The sequence below is a fragment of the Bubalus kerabau genome, chromosome X, assembly GCF_029407905.1.
Source record: "Bubalus kerabau isolate K-KA32 ecotype Philippines breed swamp buffalo chromosome X, PCC_UOA_SB_1v2, whole genome shotgun sequence".
Classification (NCBI taxonomy): Eukaryota; Metazoa; Chordata; class Mammalia; order Artiodactyla; family Bovidae; genus Bubalus; species Bubalus kerabau.
The window spans coordinates 62,319,885-62,347,634 of NC_073647.1; the positions used below are offsets into that span (position 1 = coordinate 62,319,885).

Sequence of the window (27,750 nt, forward strand, 5' to 3'; positions counted from 1 at the left end):
GCTAGCATATTGAATGCAGCACTTTAACAGCACCCTATTTTAGGATTTGAAATAGCTCAGCTGAAATTCCATCACCTCCAATAGTTTTGTTCATAGTAGTGCTTCCTAAGGCCCACTTGACTTCACAACCCAGAATATTTGGCTCTAAGTGAGTGACCACATCACTGTGGTTATCCAGGTCATTAAGACTTTTTTTTGTATAGTATTTCTGTATATTCTTGCCACCTCTTCTTAATCACCTCTGCTTATGTTAGACTGATATTCTTCCCACAGAGGAAGGTAAGACTGCAGTGAGCAACTGAATGACCCAGTATTGCTAGACACTGCCCAAGAATCACACTTCTTTCTCAACTAAGCCCAGAACCCAGAGGTAATGAGCAAGGCTGGATAGTCATGGGATAGCAAGGAGCTGGACTTAACCAGATCGTCAACACTGAAACCAGGTTGATTATATTCTTTGCAGCCAAAGATGGAGAAGCTCTATAAAGTCAGCAAAAACAAGATCGGAAGCTGACTGTGGCTCAGATATTCAGCTCCTTATTGCAAAATTCAGACTTAAATTGAAGAAAGTAGGGAAAACCACTAGGCCATTCAGGTATGATTTAAATCAAATCCCTTATGATTATCCAGTGGAAGTGACAAATAGATTTAAGGGATTAGATCTGATAGAGAGAGTGCCTGAAGAACTACGGACAGAGGTTCCTAACATTGTACAGAAAGTGATGATAAAAGCCATCCCCATGGAAGAGAAATGCAAAAAGGCAAAATGGTTGTTTGAGGAGCCCTTAAAAATAGTTAGGAAAAGAAGAGAAGCAGAAGCCAAAGGAGAAAAGAAAATATATATCCATCTGAATGCAGAATTCCAAAGAATAGCAAGGACAGATAAGAAAGCCTTCTTAAGAAAGAGACACGTGTACCCCAGTGTTCATCACAGCACTGTTTAAAATAGCCAGGACATGGAAGCAACCTAGATGTCCATCAGCAGATGAATGGATAAGAAAGCTGTGGTACATATACACAATGGAGTATTACACAGCCATTAAAAAGAATACATTTGAATCAGTTTTAATGAGGTGGATGAAATTGGAGCCTATTATACAGAGTGAAGTAAGCCAGAAAGAAAAACACCAATACAGTATACTAACGCATATATATGAAATTTAGAAAGATGGTAACAATAACCCTGTATATGAGACAGCAAAAGAGACACTGATGTATAGAACAGTCTTTTGGACTCTGTGGGAGAGGGTGGGATAATTTGGGAGAATGGCATTGAAATACATATAACATCATATATGAAACGAGTCGCCAGTCCAGGTTTGATGCATGATACTGGATGCTTGGGGCTGGTGCACTGGGATGACCCAGAGGGATGGTATGGGGAGGGAGGAGGGAGGAGGGTTCAGGATGGGGAACACATGTATACCTGTGGCAGACTCATTTCGATATTTGGCAAAACCAATACAATATTGTAAAGTTTAAAAATAAAATAAAATTAAAAAACAAACAAACAAACAAACAAAAGTCTACAAGCAATAAATGCTGGAGAGGGTGTGGAGAAAAGGGAACCCTCTTACACTGTTGGTGGGAATGCAAACTAGTACAGCCACTATGGAGAACAGTGTGGAGATTCCTTAAAAAACTGGAAATAGAACTGCCTTATGACCCAGCAATCCCTCTGCTGGGCATACACACTGAGGAAACCAGAAGGGAAAGAGACATGTGTACCCCATTGTTCATCACAGCACTGTTTATAATAGCCAGGACATGGAAGCAACCTAGATGTCCATCAGCAGATGAATGGATAGGAAAGCTGTGGTACATATACACAATGGAGTATTACTCAGCCATTAAAAAGAATACATTTGAATCAGTTCTAATGAGGTGGTTGAAACTGGAGCCTATTATACAGAGTGAAGTAAGCCAGAAGGAAAAACACCAATATAACATACTAACGCATATATATGGAATTTAGAAAGATGGTAACAATAACCCTGTATACGAGACAGCAAAAGAGACACTGATGTATAGAACAGTCTTTTGGACTCTGTGGGAGAGGGAGAGGGTGGGATGATTTGGGAGAATGGCATTGAAACATGTATAATATCATATATGAAATGAGTCGCCAGTCCATATTCGATGCACGATACTGGACGCTTGGGGCTGGTGCACTGGGATGACCCAGAGGGATGGTATGGGGAGGGAGGAGGGAGGAGGGTTCAGGATGGGGAACACGTGTATACCTGTGGTGGATGCCTGTTGATATATGGCAAAACCAATACAATATTGTAAAGTTAAAAACTAAAAACAGTAAAAAATAAAAATAAAAAAAGAAAGCCTTCTTAAGTGAACAATGCAAAGAAATAGAGAAAAGCTATAGAATGAGAAAGAGTAGAAATCTCTTCAAGAAAATTAGAGACAACAAGGGAATATTTCATGAAAAGATGGTAACAATAAAGGACAGAAACACTATGTACCTAACAGAAGCAGAAAATATTAAGAAGAGGCAGCAAGAATACACACAAAAACTCAGCACAGGCCACAGGACAAGAAATGGTCAGTTTTCATTCCAATCCCAAAGAAGGGGAATGCCGGAGAATGTTCAAACTACTGCATAATTGCACTCGTTTTCAAAGCTAGAAAAGTAATGCTCAAAATTTTCCAAGCCAGTCTTCAGCAGTACATAAACTGAAAACTTCTTATTGTACAAGATGGACTTAGAAAAGGCAGAGGAACCAGAAATCAAATTGCCAACATATGTTGGATTATAGAAAAAGCAAGAGAATTCCAGAAAAAACATCTATTTCTTTTTCATTGACTACACTAAAGGATTTGAGTGTGTGCATCCCAACAAACTGTGGAAAGTTCTTAAAGAGATAGACATACAAGACCACCTTACCTGCCTCTTGAGAAACCTGCATGCGAGTCAAGAAGCAATAGTTAGAACCAGACATGGAACAATGAACTGGTTCCAAACTGGGAAAGGAGTACGTCAAGGCTGTGTATTTTCATCCTGCTTATTTAAATTATATGCAGAGTACATCATGCGAAATGCCGGGCTGGATGAAGCTCAAGCTGGATTCAAGACTGACGGGAGAAATATCAATAATCTCAGATATGCAGATGACACCACCCTAATGGCACAGAGCAAAGAATAACTAAAGAGCTTCTTAATGAAGGCAAAAGAGGAGAGTGAAAAAGCTGGCTTAAAATTCAACATTCAAAAAGCGAAAATCATGGCATACAGTCCCATTACTTCATGGCAAATAGATGAGGAAACAATGGAAACAGTGACACATTTTTTTTTCTGGGGCTCCAAACAACCACATACAGTGACTGCAGCCATGAAATTAAAAGACTTTTGTCCCTTGTAAGCAAAGCTATGAGAAACCTAGACAGCATATTAAAAAGCAGAGATACAAGGCTGCTAACAAAATTCCCTATATTCAAAACTACAGTTTTGCCAGCAGTCAGGTAGAAATGTGACTGTTACACCATAAAGAAGGCTGAGCACCAAAAAGTTGATGCTTTTGAACTGCGGTGCTAGAGAAGACTCTTGAGAGTCCCTTGGACAGCAAAGAGATCAACCCAGTCGATTCTAAAGGAAATCAACACTGCATATTCATTGGAAGGACTGATGCTGCACCTGAAGCTCCAGCACTCTGGCCAGCTGATAGGAAGAGACGACTCATTGGAAAAGACCCTGATGTTGGGAAAGATTGAGGTCAGGAGGAGAAGGGGACCACAGAGGATGAGATGGTTTGATGGTGTCGACTCTGGTCATGAGTTTGAGCAAACTCTGGTAGACTGTGAAGGACAGGAAAGCCTCGCATGTTGCAGTCGTGGGGTCGCAAAAAGTCAGACACGACTGAACAACTGAACAACAACAACAAACAATGAGTTGGGGTAAGAGTGACAGCAAATTGAGCACTAATTCAACAAAGCTCTGCTGTTCCTACTAACTGCCTCATGGACTGTCCCTTACAAACTTCACAGGACCCAACACCTAAAGTAGCCCCAATATGCCTACAAGCACCCTCAGCACTCCATGTGACCTTCTTCTTCAGAATTGGCCTTCCATTGGCACCCCTGCTGAAGGTGTACTGAAGCCTCTACAGATCATGCACAGGCATATAAAAAGAACTGGCACCTCTAGGCTGGATGGGATGAATGGTTTTACCTTAAACACTTCAGGGTACCGAGATAGGGAAAATAAATAGGAGGCTGTCAGCATGTGTCCTGGGTTTGTGCAATTGACAGAAAACCTATATCATAATAACACTTCCTTCACAAAATAGAACAAGAAGAGTTGGTCAGGTGAATACATAGACGAAGCCTCAGAGACCCCTAGTATCCCTTAGTTGGTTGACTGGTACATGTGTTTATCTCCTGAAATAAGTCATTGAAGACTGGTGGAGGAGATTGATTCCTCAAATATGAAGACACCAGCATGAGATTTCCAGCAATGGCAAAAATCAGGAAGCCCAACACCCCACTAATGAAACAAGATAATTTCCCAGTAACTGACTCCATTAGAAATGTAGGTCTATGTAGTGCCTGACAAACAATTCAGAAATGATTACTTTAAAGATGCTCAGAAAGCTACAAGAAAACTCAATGAAATCAGGAAAGCAAAACTTGAACAAAATGGGAAAGTCAACAAGGAGATAGAAATCATAAAATGGAGCCAAAAAGAAATTCTGGAGCTGAAGAATACAATGGGTGGGGTTAGAAATATTATAGAGACCTTCAACAGCAGACTGCATCAAGCAGAAGAAAGAATTTATGAACTCAAAAAGAGATAATTTGAAGTTATCTAATCAGACATGAAAAAATGAAAAAGTGGGGGGGGAATCTATGAGATTGTTTGAACACCATTATATGGACCCACATATGCATGATGGGGGATCCTAGGTAAGGAGGCAAAGAAAGAAAGGGAGGAGACAGAAAGAGAGAAAAGGGAAATTATTATTTATGGAAATAATGGCTGAAAACTATCCAATTTATGGGAGCAACATGGACATTCCAGGTCACAAGCTCACAATTTCCTGAACAATATATCTCATAGAAGGTTATATGAAGACACACTTTAATAAAAATATCAAAAGTCAAAGACAGGAAAAGAAATGTTTTTTGTCTGTCTTGGTATTTTACTTATTTATTTTGAATTCTTACAATCTAGAATTTCATATCAACTTTTTTAATATCAATTTTTATTGGAGTACAGTTGTTTTACAATATTGTGTTAGTTTCTGCTATCCAGGAAAGTAAATCAGCTACACATCTACATATAGTCCCTCTTTTTTGGATTTCCTGCCTATTTATGTCACCACATAGCACTGAGTAGAGTTTCCTGTGCTATACAGTAGGTTCTCATTAGTTATCTATTTTATACCTAGTAGGGTATGTGTCAAGCCCAATTTCCCAATTCATCACATACCTTTCCCTGCCCCCAGTATCCATACGTCCATTCTCTATGTCTGTCTCTATTTCTGTTTTACAAATAAGTTCATCTGTATCATTTGTCTAGATTCCACTGTTGTTACTAGATGATATTTCTTTTTCTCTTTTTCAATTACTTCATGCTGTATGACAGTATCTAGGTCATTCCTTTCAATGTCTGAGTAATATTCCATTCTATATATGTACCACATCTTCTTTATCCATTCTTCTGTGATGGAAATTTATGTTGCTCCTATGTCCTGGGTGTTGCAAATAGTGCTGCAATGAACATTGGGGTCATGTGTCTTTTTCAATTCTGGTTCTGGTTTTCTCTGGGTATATGCCCAGGAGTGAGAATGCTGGGTCATATGATAATTCTCTGTTTAGATTTTTTAAGGAACCTTCATACTGTTCTCCATAGTGGCAGTATCAAGTTACATTAGCACTGATACTGTAAGATGGTCCCCTTTCAAGGAGAGAAATTTTAAGTTTGTGAGAGAAATGTGACTTGTCACATAAAAACGAACAGCATAAGGCTATCAGGAGATTCTCAAAATAAACCTTGCAATCCTGGAGAGAGTGGGATGGTATATTTAAAGTGCTGAAAGAAAACAACTGACAACCAAGAATACTCTATTCAGAAAAGTTTTTCTTCACAAATGAAAGATAATGACATTCCCAGAGAAACCAAAGCTGAGGGAGTTTTTCACCACTAGACGTGCCTCACACAAAATGAAGAGCTCTTTAAGAGGAAACGAAAAGACACCAATTAACAACATAAAAGCTTAGGAAAGCATGTAACTCACAGGTAAAAGTAAAGCAAATAGTCAAATACAGAACACTTTAAACTTTGGTATAAAAGTGAAAAGAGAAAAGTATTAAAAATAGAGTTACAATAATTTGTTAGTGCTCACAATGTCAAAAGATGTAAACTAGGACATCAGTAACACAAAATGAGGTGGGAAGAAGTAAAAATATGGAGTTTTTGCATACAATCAAATTGAAGCTGCTATTATTAATATCTTAAATCTGAGTGGTATAACTAAAGATGTTTCATGTAGGCAAGGTGGTAACCACCAAGGTTAATTAATTAGGATTTTTTGGTAAGTCTTTGAAATAGAGTATTATTTCAATATAGAAGCAGGATGAACAATTTATTAAATAATTTTCATGTTTTTTCTTTTAATTCAAGTATAGTTGATTCGGGCTTCCCTGGTGGCCCAGCAGTAAAGAATCTGCTTGCCAGTGAAGAGGATGTGGGTTCAGTCCCTGGGTCAGGAAGATGCCTTGGAGAGGGAAATGGCAAATCACTCCAGTATCTTTGCCTGGGAAATCCCATGGACAGAGGAGCCTGGTAGTAAAGGATTAATACATAGGGTCATAAAGACTAGACATGATTTAGCAACTAAACAGCAACAGCAATAGTTGATTTACAATATTATATTAGTCTTCAGTGTATGGCAGTGATTCAGTATTTTTCCAAGTTATACCCCACTATTAGTTATTATACAATGATGCCTATAATTCATTGTGCTATAGAGTATATGATTGTTGCTTGCCTATTTTATACTTAGTAGTTGTATCTCTTAATTCCATATCCCTAATCTGTCCCACCTACTTTCCCTCACCCATTTGTAACCAAAATTTTGTTTTCTTTATATGTGAGCCTACCATTTTGCATATGCTTTCATTGGTATGCACCACTTATTGAAGAGGCTGTCTTATCTCCATCGTATATTCTTGCCTCCTTTGTCAAAGGTAAGATGCCCATAGGTGCTTGGCTTTATCTCTGGGCCTCTATCTTTTTCCATTGGTCTCAGTTTCTCTTTTTGTGCCATTACCATGCTGTCTTGATGACTGTAGCTCTGTAGTATAGTCTGAAGTCTAGAAAGTTGATTCATCAGCTCCATTCTTCTTTCTCAAGATTGTTTTGGATATTCAGAGTCTTTTGTGATTCCATACAAATTGTGAAATTATTTGCTCTAGTTCTGTGAAAAATACCATTGGTAGTTTGATAGAGATTGCTTTGAATCTGTAGATTGCATTGAGGAGAGTCATGATTCTCACAATATTGATTCTTCCCATCCAAGAACATGGTGTATCTTTCCATCTGTTTGTTTTGTCTTTGATTTTTTCATCAGTGTCTTTTGTATATAGGTCTTTTATCTCTTTAGGTAGGTTTATTCCTAGGTATTTTATTCTTTTTTTTTTGCAATGGTGAATAGGATTATTTCTTTGATTTTTATTTCTCACTTTTTCATTGTCAGTGTATAGGAATGCAAAGGATTTGTGTGTATTAATTTTTTATCCTGTGCCTTTACTATATTCATTGATTAGCTCTAGTAATTTTCTGGTGGTGTCTTTTGCATTTTCTATCTATAGTACTATGTCATTTGCAAACAGTGAGTACTCTATTTCTTCTTTTCCAATCTGAATTCCTTTTATTTCTTCTTCTTCTCTGATTGCTGTGGCTAGGACTTCCAAAACTATGTTAAATGCTAGTGCCAACAGTGGGCACCCTTGTCTTGTTCCTGATCTTAGAGTAAATGCTTTCAATTTTCCATCACTGGGAATAATATTTGCTGTGGGTTTGTCATATATAGCTTTTATTATGTTGAAGTATTTTTCTTCCATGCCTACTTTCTGGAGAGTTTTTATCATAAATGGGTGTTTAATTTTGTCTAAAGCTTTCTTTGAATCTATTGAGATGATCATATGGTTTTTATCTTTTAGTTTGCTTATAAATATGGTGTATCACAGTGATTGATTTGCATATACTGAAGAATCTTTGCATCCCTGGGATAAAGCCCACTTGGTCATGGTGATCTTTTTAATGTATTCTTGGATTTTGCTTGCTATAATATTGCTGAGGATTTTAGCATCTATGTTCATCAGTGATATTGGCCTGTAATTTTCTTTTTTTTGTGGAATCTTTGTCCAGTTTTGGTATCAGGGTGATGGCGGCCTTGTAGAATGAGTTTGGTAGTTTTCTTGCTTCTGCAATTTTCTAGAAGAGTTTGAGCAGGTGTTAGGTGTTTCCTAAACTTTTGGTAGAATTTGCCTGTGAAGCCATCTGGCCCTGGGCTTTTGTCTCTTGAAAGATTTTTTATTACAATTTCGATTTTTGTGCTTGTGATTGGTCCATTCATGTTTTCCAATTCTTCCTGGTTAGTTTTAGAAGGTTATACTTTTCTAAGAATTTGTCCATTTCTTCCAGGCTGTCCATTTTATTGGCTTATAGTTGCTTGTATTAGTTTCTTATGGTCCTTTGTATTTCTGTGTTATCTGTGGCTACATCTACTTTTTTGTTTCTAAATTTATTGATCTGAGTCTTCTCCTTTTTCTTGATGAGGCTGGCTTGTCTGTTTTGTTCTTGTTAATTTCGTTTTTCTTCTCAAAGAACCAGCTTTTAGTTTTATTGATCTTTGCTATTGTCCATATTTATTTTTCATTTATTTCTGCTCTGATCTTTATGATTTATTTCCTTCTACTAACTTTGTGGGGGTGGGTGGGTTTGTTTTTCTTTTTCTAGTGGCCTCAAGGTCAAGTGCCAAGCCTTCCTTCACGATGGTTCAACAGGACTAAAGCTGCCTGCTCCAGTCAGCGCACCTGTCACAGATAACCATCATGGGGATAGAGCCAAGGGTGCAGCTGGATGTGGCAGGTAGATCTGAGAATTTCTTGATTGACACGGGGGCTACCTACACTGTCCTAACCTCCTGATCCAGAGCCTTCTCCCCCTAAACCTGTACCATTTTGGGTGCTACAGGAAAAACAATTAACAAAAAGATTCACCTGAGCACTTCTTTGTTGCAGGAATAGACAAATATTTTCCCACCAGTTTTTGGTGGTCCCTGAGTATCCTACTCCCTTATTGGGAAGAGATCTATCCCTGGCTTTGAAATCTTGCAGCTACTGCAGTCCTAATAGAGGGTGCTTTAAAACTCTCTCTTGGGGGCAAACTATTTTTACCAGCCACCAAGTGAAACAACTCCTGAATGGGAGAGGCCATTTATGGATGTCTGATCAAAGAATCCTCAGATATCAAGTAGTGATGATGGAAAATCCAGGCCTGACTTAGCCCCTCGTGAGGTTCTTAATCCTGCCACCCTCCTGCCTACCTCCGAGAGCTCTCTCCCCTTTCAGTCTTGCCTAGAAACTTTGGACCACTGGTCAAAATCCCAATAGGGATTGTCAGAAGATCCTCTGACCAATCCTGAGGAAATCTGGTACACTGATGAAAGCAGCTTTGTCCTGGATGGAAAAAGAAGTGCCAGATATGCAGTAGTCTCCCATTTTGAGACCATACAGGCTAAAACTTTGCCACCAGTTACTTCAGTCCAATTAGCTGAACTCATAGCCTTGATTCGAGCTTTAGAGCTGGGAAAAAGAAAAAGAGTAGCCATTTATGCTGACTCCAAGTATGCCTTTCTGGTGCTACATGCACATGTTATTATTTGGAAAGAAAGAGGCCACTTGACCACCCGAGGGTTCCCAATCAAATATTGTGATCAAAACCTTAGGTTCTTGGAGGAAGTCCATCTGCCTGCTGAGGTTTCAGTCTCCCACTGTAAAGGACACCAAAAAGGGAGCAGAGAAGTGGCACGAGGGAACCAAACAGCCAATCAGGCAGCTAAGAGAGCAGCATTACAGAACAATGACCTAATAGGGGTTGCCACCTTAGTTCCAAAGACTAATTTGCCAGAAACACCTTCATATACTGAAGGTGAGACTCTTAAAGCTAAGAGTGAGGGCTTTCAAGAAGATCATATAGGGTGGTTCCAAAAGGAGGGAGCCCTTTTTCTGCCTGAGAACCTCCAATGGAAGTTGGTTAACTCCTTACATGCCACCACTCATTTAGGGGAGAAGGCCCTCCAAAGATTACTAGAAAGGTCCTTCAGAGGAACAGACCTCCAAATGACTATAAGGCAAGTGGTTTCCTATTGTCCCATTTGCCAATTAAACAACCCCCAAGGAGCTTGAAGACCCCAGCTGGCCCAGCCCATCCATTGATGTGGGACTTACCCAGGAGAGGACTGGCAGATGGACTTCACCCAGATGCCAGTTTCTCAAGGGTATAAATACCTATTAGTCATGACAGATACATTCCCAGGATGGATTGAAGGCTTTCCCACCTGGACTGAGAAGGCTGAGGAGGTGGTAAAGAAAACTGCTCCATGAGATCATTCCAAGATTTGGTCTGCCCGGGTCATTACAGAGTGACAATGGGACATCATTTATTTCTAAGGTCACCCAAGGGGTCTCTAAAGCATTGGGCATTACTTATTGTCTCCATTGTGCCTGGAGTCTTCCGGAAAACTAGAAAGAGCCAACCAATTCTTAAAATCAGCAATAAAAAAGATAACCCAGGAGACCTCCCTGGGATGGAAGGAGACTTTACCAATAGCTCTCCTCCACACCCGTATTTCCCCTAAGGAACAGGTTGGTCTTAGTCCTTATGAAATGTTATATGGGAGACCTTTTGTTTATGTCAATGACCTCTTCCTTGATCCAGAGGCTCAGTCCGTCTGTCCTTATACCATGGCCATTGGACAATTCCAACAGGATATATACACTTGTGGGGTGTCAATCAAGGCTCAAAAGATTCTAAAGAGTCACCACTATATGCTCCAGGGACTCAAATCCTAATTAAAGTCTGGAAAGATGGATCCCCAAAGGCTCAACTTCAGCCCACATGGAAGGGCCCCTACCCTGTAATACTTTCTACTTCCATAGCAGTCAAGATACCAGGACACAACTCCTGGATTCACTACTCATGTGTGAAACTGTGGAAGAAAACAGAAGAGGACACATAATACATGTGTGAGCCTCTGGGAGATCTCAGATACCTATTCAGGACTACAAATGAGTGCCATTCTAATGAACACCCCCAAAATTAAGTTTCTGGGGATAAGATTTCTCAGGATAGCTCTAAAGAACCAACACAGTTTGGCAGGGGTTGTACTCCAAAATAGACGGGAAATAGATCTTCTGATCCCTGAACAAGGAGGGACTTGACCCATCTTAAATGAGACGTGTTGTTTCCAGGTAAGTACCTCCAGGTAAGTTAAAGAAAGTCTTGAAGTCCTCAATAAAAACATTCAGATCCTACAGGATCTCAAAGAATGAGCTGGAGAGTTCTTGGGGTGGCTACAGTCTCTCTTTGGGGGATCCTTCTCCTGGTGAGGGGGAGTTTGGAGTTGGCTAATGCCCCTACTAATCCCTGTTATCACCATATTGATGCTGCTTATGATTGCTCCATGTATTATCAATTATCTAACCCGTTTTGTTCCTGCCCAGATCAACAAGCTACAACATGTACTGCCAGTTCAACAAGGATATATACAACTATAGCCGACCATGGAAAATATCACTCACTCTTACATCGACACCGCTATAAGGGACTCTGAGGCTTGAGACTAGCAAAAGGGGGAGGCCCAATGCCCCTCACTGTCCCAGTTCAGCAGGAAGTAGTCAGAGATACCTTGATGCCCCTATTCCCAAAGAATTGGTCCTCCCATCTCTTGGGGGGGGGGGGAATGTTAGGTAGTTAGAATAGGAAAAAGGAGTCCAAAATGGCAGTGGCTAAAAGACAGAGAAGGGAAAAGCTCATGAAAATAGAACAAAGGAAGGTCCCAGGACTGGAGTGAGGACCTCAGGTAAAACAAACAGCCTTTCTGGATAGCCCAATTTACATAGGGCAGGCTCAGGAGGGAGGAAACAAATGTATAAAAGGAGGAAGACTAGAAGGATTGAGGCCTCTCTTCTCTTGTCTTCTGGGTCGACCCACCCTCACTCCTCAAGTGTATACTATCCTTTGCTTTTCCTAATAAAACGGAGCTGTAACACCGATTAGTCCATTGCTTCAAATTTTTGCTGCAGGAAGACAGAACTGAGGAAATTACACACTCCCCCAACACTAAGGTCCACGTGACTTCACACTCCAGGATGTATGGCTCTAGGTGAGTGATCACTCCATAGTAGTTATCCAGGCCATCAAGCTATTTTTGTATAGTTCTTCTGTGCATTCTTGCCACCTCTTCTTAATATTTTCTGCTTTTGAAACGTTGTTGCTGAACCACCAAAGATGCCAGGATTCTTGGCCTCCAGAGGAGAGGAACTCAATCCAGGGCCAGTGACAAGGCTTGATCACCCAGAGCTTTTGTGTAATAAAGTTTTATTAAAGTATAAAAGAGATAGAGAAAGCTTCTGACATAGACATCAGAAGAGGGTAGAAAGAGTGCCCCTCTGCTAGTCTTTAGCCGGATGTTATATAGCTACTAGAAGTCTGCTAATTAGAGAAAAGAAATGTCTCAAAACTCAGAGACTGGTACCCTCACCCATAACATACATTTTGAGATAACATTGGCACAAGGTGAGTTGTCCAGGGCCATAAAATGATTGACTTGAATCTTGAAGAAAGGCAGGTTTCCAAGCAAATATAGTCTCATTAACATAGCTTAAGAGAACATTTGCATGAGTAAAACATACTGGTTTGTCAAGTTGGTTTTGAGTTTTAAGGGGAACCGACTTGAAAACAGAGTCTAGGGTAAATACATAGTTCATTAACATAGCTTAAGACAAATATTTTATACCTATGGTGGATTCATGTTGATATATGGCAAAACCAATACAATATTGTAAAGTTAAAAATAAAATAAAATACTTTAAAAAAGAAAAAAAAGGGAAAAAAATAACGCATTGGTTAGCTTAAGGTTTGAGAAAAGTTAAGTTCAGGTGGAGCCAGGTGTCATCATGGCAAAACAGAATTTTAAAAGAAACCTCTTTTTAAATTTGTATAGAGAAGGGGGGAAAAAAACTAACAGTTGTTTGTTTCCTCCTGCCGCTTAAGAGAGAGAGAAAAAATATCTGATACTTGCAGCCTATTTCCTCCATTTGGAGACCTCTGGCCTTCCTGACTGTTACCCTTTTTCTTTTAGGAGAATTATGTTGCCCAGCGAAAGGGGCATTGTTCTTGTTCTGTAACTGCTTCCGAGCTGATAAGGGGCATTGTCCCTAAAATGGGGAGGCAACATATTCTCCTAACCCTCATATTGAGGGTCTCTGATCCAGGGACCCCAAGTAGTAGTTGGAGGAAGCTGCCACAGTCTCAGGAGTTTGAGCAACCATTTGTAACTTAAAATCCTTCATGCAGCTAGAAACAAATCCAGTTACACAGTTACAGATGCAGGGAGCAAACAGCAAAAACAGAACAATCAGCAAAGTTAAAAGTCACATTATCTCCATAGTTAAGGTGCAAAGTGTTGCAACAGTCCATTTTAGGATTGTTAGATGTCATCAGATTAATAACAGTCATCACATATGATTGTTGTTATCAAAGGTAGTCACAGACTTGAGAAAGTCCTTTCCTTGAAGTGGAGATGCCCACCATGGGAAGCGCTTCCACTGATGAAGAGGGGAATGCTCCACAGACCCAGCAGTTAGACTGATTGTAGAATGCAGCATAGGAGTGAGCCCAGGACAGGAAGGCATTGTCTTGAGGATCAAACTGCAGACTCAGGATTTTTGGGGTCAGCAGAAGCAGGCTCACATAGATTATCAGGCCCATCTGAAAAGTACAAAGTCGGAGCATAGAAAGACATAAAATGACGTCACTTAGTTCTGGTCAGGGTGTCACCTCAACTTGAGTGTGACACACTCACGAATCAATTCCTGGCACTTTGACAGCTGTGGGAGAAGAAAGAATAACCTGATAAGGGCCTTCCCAGAGGGGCTCAAGGGATTGGCCCCCAGATCCCAATGTTTTTATCAGGACCTCAGCTCCTGGCTCAAATAGAGGCTTGCTTGACTCAGAGGCTGGGTCAGGAGTCATCTCTCAGAGGTCTGTTAATGCCTGTTGAAAAGCTGAGAGCCGAGTTACATAATTAGTTAATTCCAAGGCTTTAGGAAAACTTTCCATTGAGCATTTTCAGGAATTATTAATTGTCCATCTTCAGACTGTAACCATCCTTTATCATTAATCTTTGCTTCTCTTTTCTCATATCTTTCTAATTCTTCCTCAGTATATTATGTTTTTTCCTGTTCCACAGGACATGTCCAGATCAAAGGTGTCTGCTGTGAAGGGGTTTCGTAAAGTGCTGCTTTTCTGGCTTAACAGTCAGCCAGTTGATTGCCTTTGGCTACTTTACTCCCGTCCTTGCTGTGCCCTTTGCAAGGCATAACAGCTACTTCTTTAGGACAATATATAGCAGTTAAAAGTCTCTCAATGTCTCTGAAATGCTTAATAGGTTCTCCTGTTGCTGTTTTAAACTGTCTTTCTTTCCATATTGCAGCATGAACATGTAAAGTCAAATAAGCATACTTAGAATTAGTGTAGATATTTACTCGCTGAACGTTGCTTAACTCTAGAGCAGTTTGAAGAGCCTTAAAACCATTTGAGTATCTGGAGACCAAACCAGCTTGTCAGTTTGGGCCTGCTGAGTCTTAGTTATAAGTCTATATAAAGGCCAGGCAAGTTTCCCATAACCCGGAATCCAAATGTGTCAGTAGCCTGTGATTCCAAAAAATCCTCTCAATTGTCTTAAATTCATAGGTAGAGGATGATTTAATACAGGTTTAAATCAGAAAGCAAACTTCAAATCAATGACTGAAAAATATTTGGCTCATTCAGGAATTTCAGACAATAGAGTATAAGGATTAGGCTTCATGGGGTATAAAGGAACTACAGCCTCATTTATTATTTATAAATCTTGAACTAGTCTCCATTTATCACTTGATTCTCTATACCCAAAATAAGAGTGTTGCATGGACTGTTACAGGGAATTAATAACCCCTGCTCCTTTAAATTCTCAATGATGGGTTTCAACCCTTCCTTAACCTCAGGTTTCAGTGGATACTGCTTTTTATGTGGCAATAAATGTGGGTCTTTGAGCTTGACAACTACAGGAATAGCATTTTGTGCTCCATCCACAGATTTTTCACTAGCCCACACTATAGGATTTCCATTTTAGTCAATTAAAGAGAGAGAAAGGGAGGGCCCCATATTCATGAAAACAGAGGCATGGACCTTGCTTAGTATATCCATCCCCAAAAGAGGTGAGGGAGACTCTGGCACGATCAGAAATTCATGTGAAAATAGCACAGAGTCCCAGTTGTAGCTTAAAGGATGACTGAAATAATAACATTTGGCTCATCCAGACAGTCCCTTTATGGAAGTGGATAGGGGAGAAAGTGGGCCAGGGGCTTCAGTAAGCACAGAGTAAGTTGCCCCAGTGTCTAAAAGGAAATTGGCAGATTGGTCCCTCACAGTTATTAATACCTGGGGTTCCTCAGATGTAATTAAGATGGGAGCTTGAGTGGGGACTGCCAGGCACCTTCAGTCCTGATTGTCTTGAGAGTCTGACCCCTGAAACCTAACGCCTCTGGGGTCAGTCTCTCCTTCACTGTGGTCCCTTGCAGACTGGACATGGAGCTGGGGGCAGCTTAGACGCCTGAGGGCAATCCTGCTGGCGGTGCCCCTCCTTTCCACAATAATAGCAAGCCCATCCCTTTTCACCTGGGTCCCTCTGGGCATTTTTCTCAGGCTGTTTAAGAATAGTTCTGACAGCCACTACAAGGGCTTCCACCTGTTCCTTTGTCTTTCTCTGCCTTTCTTTTTCCTCATATTCCCTACCATAACAGACTGTCTGAGCTAGTTGCAACAGATTATCTAAAGACTGATTTGGTCCCATACGCCTGTTTTAATAGCTTATACGCCTGTTTTAATAGGTTATGGCATATATCTGGAGCTGACTGAGATAGCAGATATCTCTAGCCAAGTGAGAAATCTCTCTCTTGAGATTACTCTTCCCTCTTCACTTTCAGGATCAGTCTCAGTGAATCTGTGAAGGGCTTCTCTCAGTCTATCTAGGAACTTACCAGGAGCTTCCTTCTCCTCCTGTTCTATGTTTGCCAATTGCCATAGTTTAAAGGCTTAGCACACGCTTGCCTGCATCCTTCAAGAACACGTCTGACAAAGTGACTCTGATCCCATCTTCCTTTAGCTATGTTATAGTCCCAATCTGGTTCTATAGTTGGGACCACCTGATTCCCAGTGGGGAGGGTGGCTATCTTGTCTTCCCTCTTCCCTACTGATTCATTACCAAGCCATTCATCTCCATAGGCAACCGCTTTCCCCAAAACTCGAGTTTTTGAGTCACGAGTTAGCATTTGTCTCAAGATATACATCACATCTTTCCAAGTAATGTCATAAAGCAGAGTAACACCTTTAAAAGCTCTAATATATTTTTCTGGGTCCTCTAAATAATCTCCTAGATCCTCATTGACTCTTTGTATTTCTTGATAAGAAAAGGGCTTATTAACTCACACAGATTGATTATTTCTCCTGGTGGGTGCTTCATGAAGAGTCAACAGCTTGTATGGCTGTTCTTCAGCCTCTCTAGCTGCTTGGCGCATATGATCCCAGGGATAGATTGGAGAAACCTGTTTTTCTTTATCTCTTTGTCGCCGGTCCTCAATCTTATCCTGTATTTCACCCTTAGTTTTGTTTTTGTTTTTGTTTTTCTTTGGTCTGAGCTTCTCTTACTTCAATTGTCTGAGTTTCTATTGAAACCAGAGTAGTCTCAGGTAGTACTGAGACAGGGGTTGTTTGGACCTCTACTTGGGCAATTTGAATCTCAGTTTGAGTTTCTTCTGAGACCAAGGCAACCCTTTGGGGTGGGGGGTGTTCCCTGACTTTCAGTTTTGTCAGTTTGGAGCCCTGGGTACAGGGGCAAAGTAGGAGGACAGGAGGGAGCTGAAGGTTTCATACCCAAATCTATACCCTTAGGACATAAGTCTGGCATGTCTCGCAGAAAAATAAAGGGCAACACATATGCTACTTCTACCCATTTCCCTTGTTTTATACAGAACTGGTCTAATTGTAAAACAGTATTATAATTAAGAGACCTTTCAACCGGCCACGGTTTGCCATCCTCCAGTGGATATCATGGCCATGCAGTATCACATAGGAAGATCAGGCATGTCTTCTTTAAGCTCTGGGGATCAAATCTATCCCAGTTTTTCAGGATACAGTTCAAAGAAGTGAGGCTGGAATTGTTAGCTCCCATCTGTAAGAGAGAAAAAAAGCGACCATCTTTCTACTGGAGATGTCCCTCCCTGTTCTAGATGAGGGTGTAGATAGACTTTACACTGAAGCTTTCCTTCCCTGGTCAGATTTAGTCTGTCCCTTACTGACACAGGTGCCATACTTGTCCTTCCTGGTTCTACCACCAAGGTGGGGTGGAGATGCACCAGGGGTAGACCTGATAGCATCCCAGACTAGTGTCCAGTTCCTCACCAGTAAAACCTTGCTTGCCTCTGATGCCACCCAGGGTGCAATCAGAGTAACCTTCTGGAATGCTTCCTAGGCTCAAACTTCTGGGGGAAGCATTTGTCTCCTGAGTGCCTGTGCATGACCCTAAGTATATTCTTGAGCACAATAAGACCAGTACAGACATAAAACCAATATGTTCCTTTTGAGCGTCACCACACAAGTATCAGATCAGATCAGATCAGTTGCTCAGTTGTGTCCGACTCTTTGCGACCCCATTAATCGCATCACGCTAGGCCTCCCTGTCCATCACCAACTCCCAGAGTTCACTCAATCTCATATCCATCGAGTCAGTGATGCCATCCAGCCATCTCATCCTCTGTCGTCCCCTTCTCCTCCTGCCCCCAATCCCTCCCAGCATCAGAGTCTTTTCCAATGAGTCAACTCTTCACATGAGGTGGCCAAAGTACTGGAGTTTCAGCTTTAGCATCATTCCTTCCAAAGAAATCCCAGGGCTGATCTCCTTCAGAACGGACTGGTTGGATCTCCTTGCAGTCCAAGGGACTCTCAAGAGTCTTCTCCAACACCACAGTTCAAAAGCATCAATTCTTCCGCACTCAGCCTTCTTCACAGTCCAACTCTCACAACCATACATGACCACAGGAAAAACCATAGCCTTGACTAGACGAACCTTTGTTGGCAAAGTAATGTCTCTGCTTTTGAATATGCTATCTAGGTTGGTCATAACTTTCCTTCCAAGGAGTAAGCGTCTTTTAATTTCATGGCTGCAGTCACCATCTGTAGTGATTTTGCAGCCCAGAAAAATAAAGTCTGACACTGTTTCCACTGTTTCCCCATCTATTTCCCAGGAAGTGGTGGGACCGGATGCCATGATCTTCGTTTTCTGAATGTTGAGCTTTAAGCCAACTTTTTCACTCTCCACTTTCACTTTCATCAAGAGGCTTTTGAGTTCCCCTTCACTTTCTGCCATAAGGGTGGTGTCATCTGCATATCTGAGGTTATTGATATTTCTCCCAGCAATCTTGATTCCAGCTTGTGTTTCTTCCAGTCCAGCGTTTCTCATGATGTACTCTGCATAGAAGTTAAATAAGCAGGGTGACAATATACAGCCTTGATGAACTCCTTTTCCTATTTGGAACCAGTCTGTTTTTTCATGTCCAGTTCTAACTGTTGCTTTCTGACCTGCATACAAATTTCTCAAGAGGCAGATCAGGTGGTCTGGTATTCCGATCTCTTGCAGAATTTTCCACAGTTTATTGTGATCCACACAGTCAAAGGCTTTGGCATAGTCAATAAAGCAGAAATAGATGCTTTTCTGGAACTCACCCTCACGCCTAACTAAAGGTTATGATCAGTCATAAACTCTTTTAGAGCAAAGCCTTTCTCTGCCTTCCTAGTACCTAGCACAGGGCCTACCATGTTGTATTGATATGTGCTCAATAAATGCTTGGAACAGGAGATTGTGTGATCCATTCCACATATTAGATGCCCCACCAATATTTGGTGTGCAAATGAATCAGTAAATGCAGTCCAGTAATTCCTATATAACATGTTTTCAGCTGCATCAGAGAAGAACCTAGAAAGGGCAAGATGAGGTCTCTACATGGTTTCACAAAGTGAATGAGGTGAGCTGGGCACCAGCACTGAAGTTGATGACCTTTCTGTCTGGAAACTGCACTGAGACAAAACATAAAATATAAAACTGAGTTGTATGCCTAATTTTATTTTCTTCAATCTATCTTTATTAATATGGTCCACTTTGATATGTTGCTAAAAGGTGAGGAATGCATTAGCTAGAGCCACTAATAGTGACCTTGATTCCAGATCCAATTCTTCAAATTAAGGCCAAAGCCCAATACTATGGTCTATATACTGTTCTAGAGAATACCTGTTTTTTTCAGTGTTGCCTTTGGTACTTTAGCTGTGCCTTTAAATGTATTCTATGTGGTCAACTTCTTCTGGATAGTGCAGCATGTGATATGACTAATAGATCCCTTTGTCATGGACCCATTTCTTCACATCCTTTACTGTGAAGTGGCTACAATGTGCAGATGTTATACTAGGTGGGATTATATGGGATTCTATGACCATGGATCAGGCACTCAAAAAGCCCCCGTTTAGTGGTGCTTACTGAGGCTGTGCAAGCAGAAAACAAAAACTTATACCCTGTCAGCATGAACCTCTGACCCTTCCAAGATAGAAAGGGTCCAATGTACTCAACTTTCCATTAAGTGACCTCTTGGTCTCCTCGAAAATAATGATATATTTGGGAAGCAGCCTTAGCCTCTGTTGCCATAGGTTGGATATTCATAGTAGGAAGCAGTTAGAATGTCTTGGTATATAGAGTTTTATGCTATTGGGCCCATATATAGTCTCCATTTCTACCACCATGGCCACTCCTTTGAAATGCCCATTAGGTCAGTCCTGAGGTAGTCAAGATGCATTCTGGTTAAGGTCAATTAGTTATGTGTGTGCTCAATCGTGTCTGACTCTTTGCAACCCATGGACTCTAGCCTGCCAGGCTCCTATGTTCATGGAGTTTTTCAGACAATAATACTGGAGTGAGTTGCATTTCCTGCTCCAGGGGATCTTCCTGACCCAGGGATTGAACCTGCATCTCTTGCATCTCCTGGATTGGCAGGCAGATTCTTTACCACTGTGCCATCTGGAAAGCCAATATCAATTACCTGAGTCATTTTGTCTACTTAGCTGTATGGTTACTCTTTTATGATGGATGGTTTCAAATAGCCATTAAAGTAGGATTGATACCAAAATCTTCTTATTTCATGAACACCCCTATATGTCCACTCACATGCCTCTACTCCAGACTACCTTTTCTATGATCTTTTCTTTACATGCTCCTGACCAGATGGCCAGATCATTGGTCACTACCCATAAATCCATGTATACTCTCACCTTGAGCCACTGGTCCTTTCGTACAAAGTGAACGATCAGGTGCACTATGTGTAGCCCTATCCATTGGGAAGATCTTCCATCCTTGCTACTTTTCAAGACCACCCTTAAATGTGGCTCAAATGCATCCACATACCAAGCAGATCCACCTATAAACCAACCTTGAGCTATTCTTCCCTCTCCTTCAGCAGGTTATATGGGAACACATTCTCCCCACCCCACCCCACTCCTGTCACCAACCATACAGCTAAAGGTACAAGCCAGGAGAGAGACACTGGTGCAATTGTGGTGGGCAACATGGGAATCTAGGCTACCTGCTCATGTACCTACCCTGTGCCTTCGTCTTCTTTGGATCTAATTCAGATGTTCTGTTTCCAACTTATAATGGCCTGAAAGAATTCTGTGGGTTCTGAAAGAATCCACACTAATGAGTAGTTCCATATATATGGTCATTTGGTACTCCATGGTCAAGCATTCTCTGTCTACCAGATCCTGGTACCAAACTAGGAGGTCTCTCTCAAAAGGTGTGTAATTATCATCTGTGGATGACACGGCTTTACTCTAGAATCCTGAGACTTCCCATAAGGTCCATGTTGCCTCTTTTTCTACTCAATGCACAGAGACTACTGAATCATGTGACTCAAGAAACAAAGCTGATGGCAGTATGGTCTGGATCTATTACAGAGACCCTTCCTGCATAGAATACCCCACTGAAAACTGGAAGCCTAAGATATGTCACCTAAGATATGGGCCAGAGCAGTATTCCTAAGTGTTGCTTCCCAAACCCGAAGATCCTTCCCAAGTGCTATGCTTCCTTATTTGTTGGAGGGGATGTAAGGTGCAGCAACATGTGTTTTACTCTGGAGGAAGTGCCCTGACATTCTCTTGACTACTGTAACTTTAAAAATGTTAATGATGCACTAAGTCTCTAAATCTTCTTAGGATTTATCTCCCACCCTCTAGAGCACATATGTCTTACCACAGCCTCTTATTGCTCTTCCTGTCCAATCAGTATAATGTAATGTATATAATGGATCAGTATGATGTTCTGTGAGATGTCTTGGCAGTTCAGATCTTGTTTGTGGTAGGCAAAATCTATAAATGGATAAGTTATCTGGTCCAGATGTGAATGTAAAATGTTTCTTTGTTTCCCCAGATTTTTTGAGATGTAATTGACATATAATGTTGTGTGTGTTTAAAGCTTACAACATGGTGATTTGATATACCTTTATATTGAGAAATAATTACCACCATAGATGGTAACATCTCCATCACCTCACATAATTACAATTTGTGAATAATGAGTGAGAGTATTTAAGATATATTTTCTTAGCACTTCTCTGTTGGCTCAGAGAGTAAAGAATCTGTCTGCAACATGAAAAACCTGGGTTTGATCTCTGGGTCGGAAAGATCCCCTGGAGAAGGGCACAGCAACTCACTCCAGTATTCTTGGAGAATCCCATGGACAGAGGAGCCTGGTGAGCAACAGGCCACAGGGTTGCAAAGAGTCAGACACAACTGAAGCAACTTAGCATGTATGCATGCATATTACAGTATTAGAGTTTTCTGAATTTGACTATATGCTTACTTATCAGTGTATTTTATATTTTAATATGTTTTAATGTTACTAATTTTTAGTGTCCATTTATTTCATCTTGACGAACTCTTTTCAGCATTTCTTGTAAGGTTGGTCTAGTGATGACAAACTATTAGCTTTTGTTTGTTTGGGAAAGTACCTCATTGTGATTTCTGAAAGATAATTTTGCTGGTGAAGTATTCTTGACTGGTGTTTCTTTTCTTCTAGCACAATGAATATACTATTCCAATCTCCCTTGTTCTGTAAGATTTTGGCTGATAGCCTTATGGAAGTTCCTTTGTATATGAGGAATTTTTTTCCTTTTATTGTTTTAAAAATTCTGTCTTTGTGTTTTGCTTTAGTTAATTTTATTATAATATGTCTTGGAGATGATCATTTGTACTGAAAATTTCAGATCACCCATTAGCTTCATTAACTTGGGTGTCTAAATCTCTCTGTAGATTTGGGAAGTTCTCAGCTATTATTTCTTTAAATAAACTTTCTGTTCCTTTCTACTTTGCTACTCCTTCTGGGACTCCAATAACACATATATTGTTTCTCTTAAGGATATTCCATAGTTCATATAAGCATTTTTTCATTCTTTCTCTTTCTTTATTCTTTTCTATCCTCTGACAGGATAATTTCAAAGGTCCTCTTTTCTATTTCACAGATTATTTCTTCTGCTTGATCCAGTCTGTTTTTAATTATCTCTATTGCAGTTTTTATTTTAGTCATGTAATCTTTAGCTCCAGTATTTGTGTTTGGTTCTTTATTATGATTTCTATCTCTTTGTTAATCTTATTTTTGTGTACTGTTTTCCTGATTTCATTACATTGTTTTTGTTTTCTTGTAGCTCACTGAACTTAAAAAAAAAAACAACTATATTAAATTCTTCATTTGAAAAATCACAGATCTCCATTTCTTTGGGCTCACTTACTGAAAAATTATTGTGTACCTTTGGTGGTGTCATATTTCCTTGATTTGTCATATTCCATGAAGTCTTACATTTCTGTGTTCATATTTGGAGGAGCTGTCCTCTCTTTCAGTCTTTCAGTCAGTTCAGTTCAGTTCAGTTCAGTCACTCAGTCGTGTCCGACTCTTTGCGACCCCATGAATTGCAGCACGCCAAGCCTCCCTGTCCATCACCAACTCCAGGAGTTCAATCAGATTCACATCCATCGAGTCAGTGATGCCATCCAGCCATCTCATCCTCTGTCGTCCCCTTCTCCTCCTGCTCCCAATCCCTCCCAGCATCACAGTCTTTTCCAATGAGTCAACTCTTCGCATGAGGTGGCCAAAGTACTGGAGTTTCAGCTTTAGCATCATTCCTTCCAAAGAAATCCCAGGGCTGATCTCCTTCAGAATGGACTGGTTGGATCTCCTTGCCGTCCAAGGGACTCTCAAGAGTCTTCCCCAACACCACAGTTCAAAAGCATCAATTCTTCGGCACTCAGCCTTCTTCACAGTCCAACTCTCACATCCATACATGACCCCTGGAAAAAGCATAGCCTTAACTACCTCCTACCTATTTTCCAGACTTTCTAGACTCGCATCCCCCCACCCCAACACACCCTGTCCCGATTCCAGCCTGGGACAAAACCAACAAGACTGATGGGGGAAATTCTAGGTTTTACTTGCTTCAGAGTGGAAGGGAGAGAAGTGAACATTTAATAGTACAGAAGAGGAAGAAACAATTCTTTAAAAGCTCCAGCAGAAATCAGGAAAAATGCAAATACAAAAGACAAAATATTATGACCTGTTTGGTGTTGAAGATGCTAAATAGGAAAATGAATAGATAAACAAACAAACAAATAAATAAATAATGGATCTGCAGTACCCAGTGGTATAGTTGGGGAGAAAGTAGGAATGAGGCTAAAGGTGGCCACGCCCCCGCTCCCGCCCCCAGCCCTCTCTAGCTCCGCAGGTAGGAACCTCAAATCGGGATGTGAGCTCACGGTGACGCAAACCTAGAGCCTGCGCTTAAACTGGTCTCTCTTTCCAGTTGCAGTCCGTTGTCCTTTGCGGCTGTGCGCCGACTCGCTGTTGCCTTAAGGTGGGCGAACTGTACCCACAAAGGAGGAAGTCGTGGAAGCTGACCGCGATCCTCGGCAGGTTGGAGGGCGCTGACTGGGGAGGGGAGCGGGGGCCTAAGGGTAAAGACCAGAGCGAGGCCAGGACTCGATTCTCTCTACTGCTTCTCCGATGACCTCACGTTTGTTTGGTGCAAGAAATGGAGGACTTGGTGGGAGGAATTCAAGAGGCGCCAAGGGTTGAAGAATGGGTACGAGACAGTATCTCCTAAGAGTTGGGCGATTGGGCAATGTCTGGAAGAGAAGGACTGGGAAAGGAGACTGCGAGGAAACGACCTGATTACTGCAGCGCGCCCGGAGGGGCGCGCAACCGGCAACCCTGGGTTGGGGGTGGCAGACTCTGCAGCGTGTCTAAGCCTCCGTTCCCGGTATTTCTTCACCTTCCTTCCATTTTGGAGCTGAAAATGGTGGCTATGGGAACTCGAAGGAGGAGTAGGGGAGGGGACCGGCTGCTGCTGCAGAGGATAGAGACAGGGATTAGGTGTGGGTAGCATGTCCCTTCTATGGAAGAGGCAATCAATTGCGTGTGCTACAGACTTCTGAACATAGGCCGGGAGCAGGAAACAGTTTCTGGTCGCTTCAGGTCGGTGTGAGTGTGGGCACTGCCTGCGGACGCTAGAGTAAGCCTGACAAAGCGCTGACGCCACAGCGGGGACAGGTTTGCTATGCCCACGTTACCTCTTCGCCCTTCGTCCATCTTGATGCATAACTCCAGAAAGTCCACTGGTCCCCGAAAGGTCCTGGCAGATACCTACATTGCAATTATTTATAAATAAATCACATGGCCACCCAGCAAGCTCTTCGGATTACCCCCGCCTTGCAAGTTGTCCCTTTGCTTTCAAGAAATGGTAATTAGATGACGGGGAAGGACCAGACAGTGGAGATGAGGGGCCTAAAGAAGAGGTTTTGAAATAATCAGCTTTGATTAGAATGTCTGTTTCTGGAAGACAGGGTCACAGGGCAGGAATAAAAGCCGTGAGAAAGGATAGAGGAGAAAGGGAAGGCAGCAACACATTTCTAGCGGAGTCCTAAACTCACTAGACAGCTATCGCCCCACCCTCCCGCTGGTCCTTTAATCAGAGTGATCAGTGCTGGCTATTGTCGCATCTCTGTCTGTAGGTCTTTAGGTCCGTTGGTGCAGCAGATTTCAAGGCTGAGAGAAGAAGACTGCTTCTGATCCCTGCAGGTATGGGAGATGCCTGGGACTCTATTGTAGGGGTGCAGAATGGGGGGAATTCCAGCCCTCCCTGCCAGACTAAGTGCAGGAGAAACCTGGCTGAGACTGTGGGCCTGTGGCTGGTGACAGAAGAAGGGAGTAGAAGGGCAAGCTCTGGGTGCACCTGGACAACTTGTAGGGAGCTCCAGAGGCTAAGGCCTGGTCTTTCCGCCATGGTCCTACCCACCATCCACTGGGAGCCAGGAGTGGAGGGGAGAAGGATTTTCAGGGAAAATGATGGGCTTTGAGGCAGGGCTGGATCTGGGGCTGGAGAAGGAAATGGCAGCCCACTCCAGTACTCTTGCCTGGAAAATACCATGGATGGAGGAGCCTGGTAGGCTACAATCCATGGGGTATCAAAGAGTCTGACACGACTGAGCGACTTCACTTTCACCTTCTTTTCTTTGGATCTGGGGCGCCCCCTTAGAGGACACACTGAAGTCTCTCAGGTGGTGAAACATTTGCTCACAGAGCTCTGAATCTTGTTATTACAAAGCATTCAATCCTTTCATCTCCTAGGAAGAAGAAGCGGGAAAAAAAATCTCAAGATGGAAAAGGACCCCAAGGAAAGGAGAGAAGAGGAGCAGGCTCCGGTGCAGAATGAAGAAGCTTGCCCTATGGGAGGTGGTGAAGGCCCCAAGCCTAGAGAAAATGTTAGAGGGGATTGGGACCCACCTGCCCAGGATTTTAGAGAGGATATGCCCAATGGGCTTGTCAATAACATTGACATCATAGATGGGGATGCTGATGATATGGAGAGGTTCATGGAGGAGATGAGAGAGCTAAGGAGGAAAATTAGGGAGCTTCAGCTGAGGTATAGTCTGCGCATTCTTATTGGAGATCCTCCTCACCATGACCATCATGATGAATTTTGCCTTATGCCTTGAATGCTGAGGTTAATAATCATAAACCCCCTGCTGCGCAAACTTGCATTTTCTTGATGTACCCTTTACTCTGAACCTTTTTTGTTCTGTCATTTTTCAGATTAGTGATGTCATTTTCACTTTTGATTTTGTAAGAATTTCTGTCAACTTGCAGAAAAGCAGGGGAGCTTTTATGAACTTGCATGAAAAGATGTCTATTACATATTGTAAAGCTAATAAAGCAGTTCAAAAAGCAGTCAGTAGATATACTATCTCATTTTAAAGCATGCATTATATATATATATATAGAGAGAGAGAGAGAGAGAGAGATCTGAATGTGTCTTTTTATTTTCTTGATTAGCTGTTTTTTTCTTATTTTCCCAAAATAATTATACATGTGTCAAAAAAAAAATAACCAAAGAACTTACCAATCAGATTATAAAGGGAATGGAGACAATAAATATTTGAGACACAATTTAAAGACATAAATCTTATATTATCTCTGGATCTCTTATTTATAAGCACAAACCTATTAATCATTACAGATATGTTTCTTTAATATCATCCTTGTTCAGTTGCCCAGTCGTGTCTGACTCTTTGCAACCCCATGGACTGCAGCACACCAAGCCTCCCTGTCCTTCACCATCTCCCGAAGTTTGCCTAAGTTCATATCCATTGCATCGGGTGATGCCATCCAGCCATCTCATCCTCTGATGCCCTCTTTTCCTTCTGCCATCAATCATTCCCAGCATCAGGGACTTTTCCAGTAAGTCAAAATATAAACAAATATCAGCCTATTTGTTTATAAAATGAAGATAGAACATGGTTTACAGAGCTATTGTGGTAATCAAATGAGGTAGTGACTGAAATCTGTGTCTGGCTCAATGGACACATGCAAGGCCCAACCCTCTAGGTATCCTTCATATTTAGGTAAGGACACAAGCAAGTCTACCAGAAAGTCGACTGACTGCCAGTAGGAGACACCCTTCTATATCTGGGAGGGATATAGTTGTGCATAATGCCATGACTGCTTGGCACTCCTTCCCCTTCTGCTAGATTTTCCTCCCTCCACTAGTCCCCACCACGACTGATGCTCTGAAGGAGTCTTAAAGGTGACAAAGACTGCCTAATAATTTTGGACCCCTTGGTGGTCTGAATGCCCAGTTTGTCCACTCAGAAATGAGGAGAATGCCCCTTCCTGCTTAGTGTGCTTTCAGTTCAGTTCACTCAGTCATGTCTGACTCTTTGTGACCCCATGGACTGCAGCACGCCAGGCTTCCCTGTCCATCACCAACTCCTGGAGCTTGCTTGAACAATGTCCATCAAGTAGGTGATACCATCCAAACATCTCATACTCT

General features: G+C 41.6%; 1 protein-coding gene across 3 annotated transcripts; it reads left to right on the forward strand.

Moving 5' to 3' along the window:
- Positions 1-24,207: 24,207 nt before the first annotated feature.
- BEX5 (brain expressed X-linked 5) lies at positions 24,208-26,692 on the forward strand. Of its 3 annotated transcripts, none has more exons than XM_055564558.1 (3): positions 24,208-24,335; positions 25,433-25,499; positions 26,049-26,692. In XM_055564558.1, the coding sequence occupies exon 3, from the start codon at positions 26,078-26,080 to the stop codon at positions 26,414-26,416; it is 339 nt and encodes a 112-aa protein (XP_055420533.1). In that variant the 5' UTR covers positions 24,208-24,335; positions 25,433-25,499; positions 26,049-26,077; the 3' UTR covers positions 26,417-26,692. The 3 variants fall into 3 exon arrangements, with proteins under 3 accessions (XP_055420533.1, XP_055420531.1, XP_055420532.1); XM_055564556.1 differs by lacking the exon at positions 24,208-24,335 and adding an exon at positions 24,349-24,504; XM_055564557.1 differs by lacking the exon at positions 24,208-24,335 and adding an exon at positions 24,988-25,161.
- The last annotated feature ends 1,058 nt before the right edge of the window (positions 26,693-27,750 follow it).

What these genes read in the sequence shown, in the direction of transcription:
- BEX5 (XM_055564556.1), top strand. Translation starts at nt 24,454, where the DNA reads ATGGAGGACTTGGTGGGAGGAATTCAAGAGGCGCCAAGGGTTGAAGAA. An exon ending in CGCCAAGGGTTGAAGAATGG is followed by an intron (nt 24,505 to 25,432) that starts GTACGAGACAGT and finishes CTCTGTCTGTAG; the next exon opens with GTCTTTAGGTCCGTTGGTGC. An exon ending in ACTGCTTCTGATCCCTGCAG is followed by an intron (nt 25,500 to 26,048) that starts GTATGGGAGATG and finishes TTCATCTCCTAG; the next exon opens with GAAGAAGAAGCGGGAAAAAA.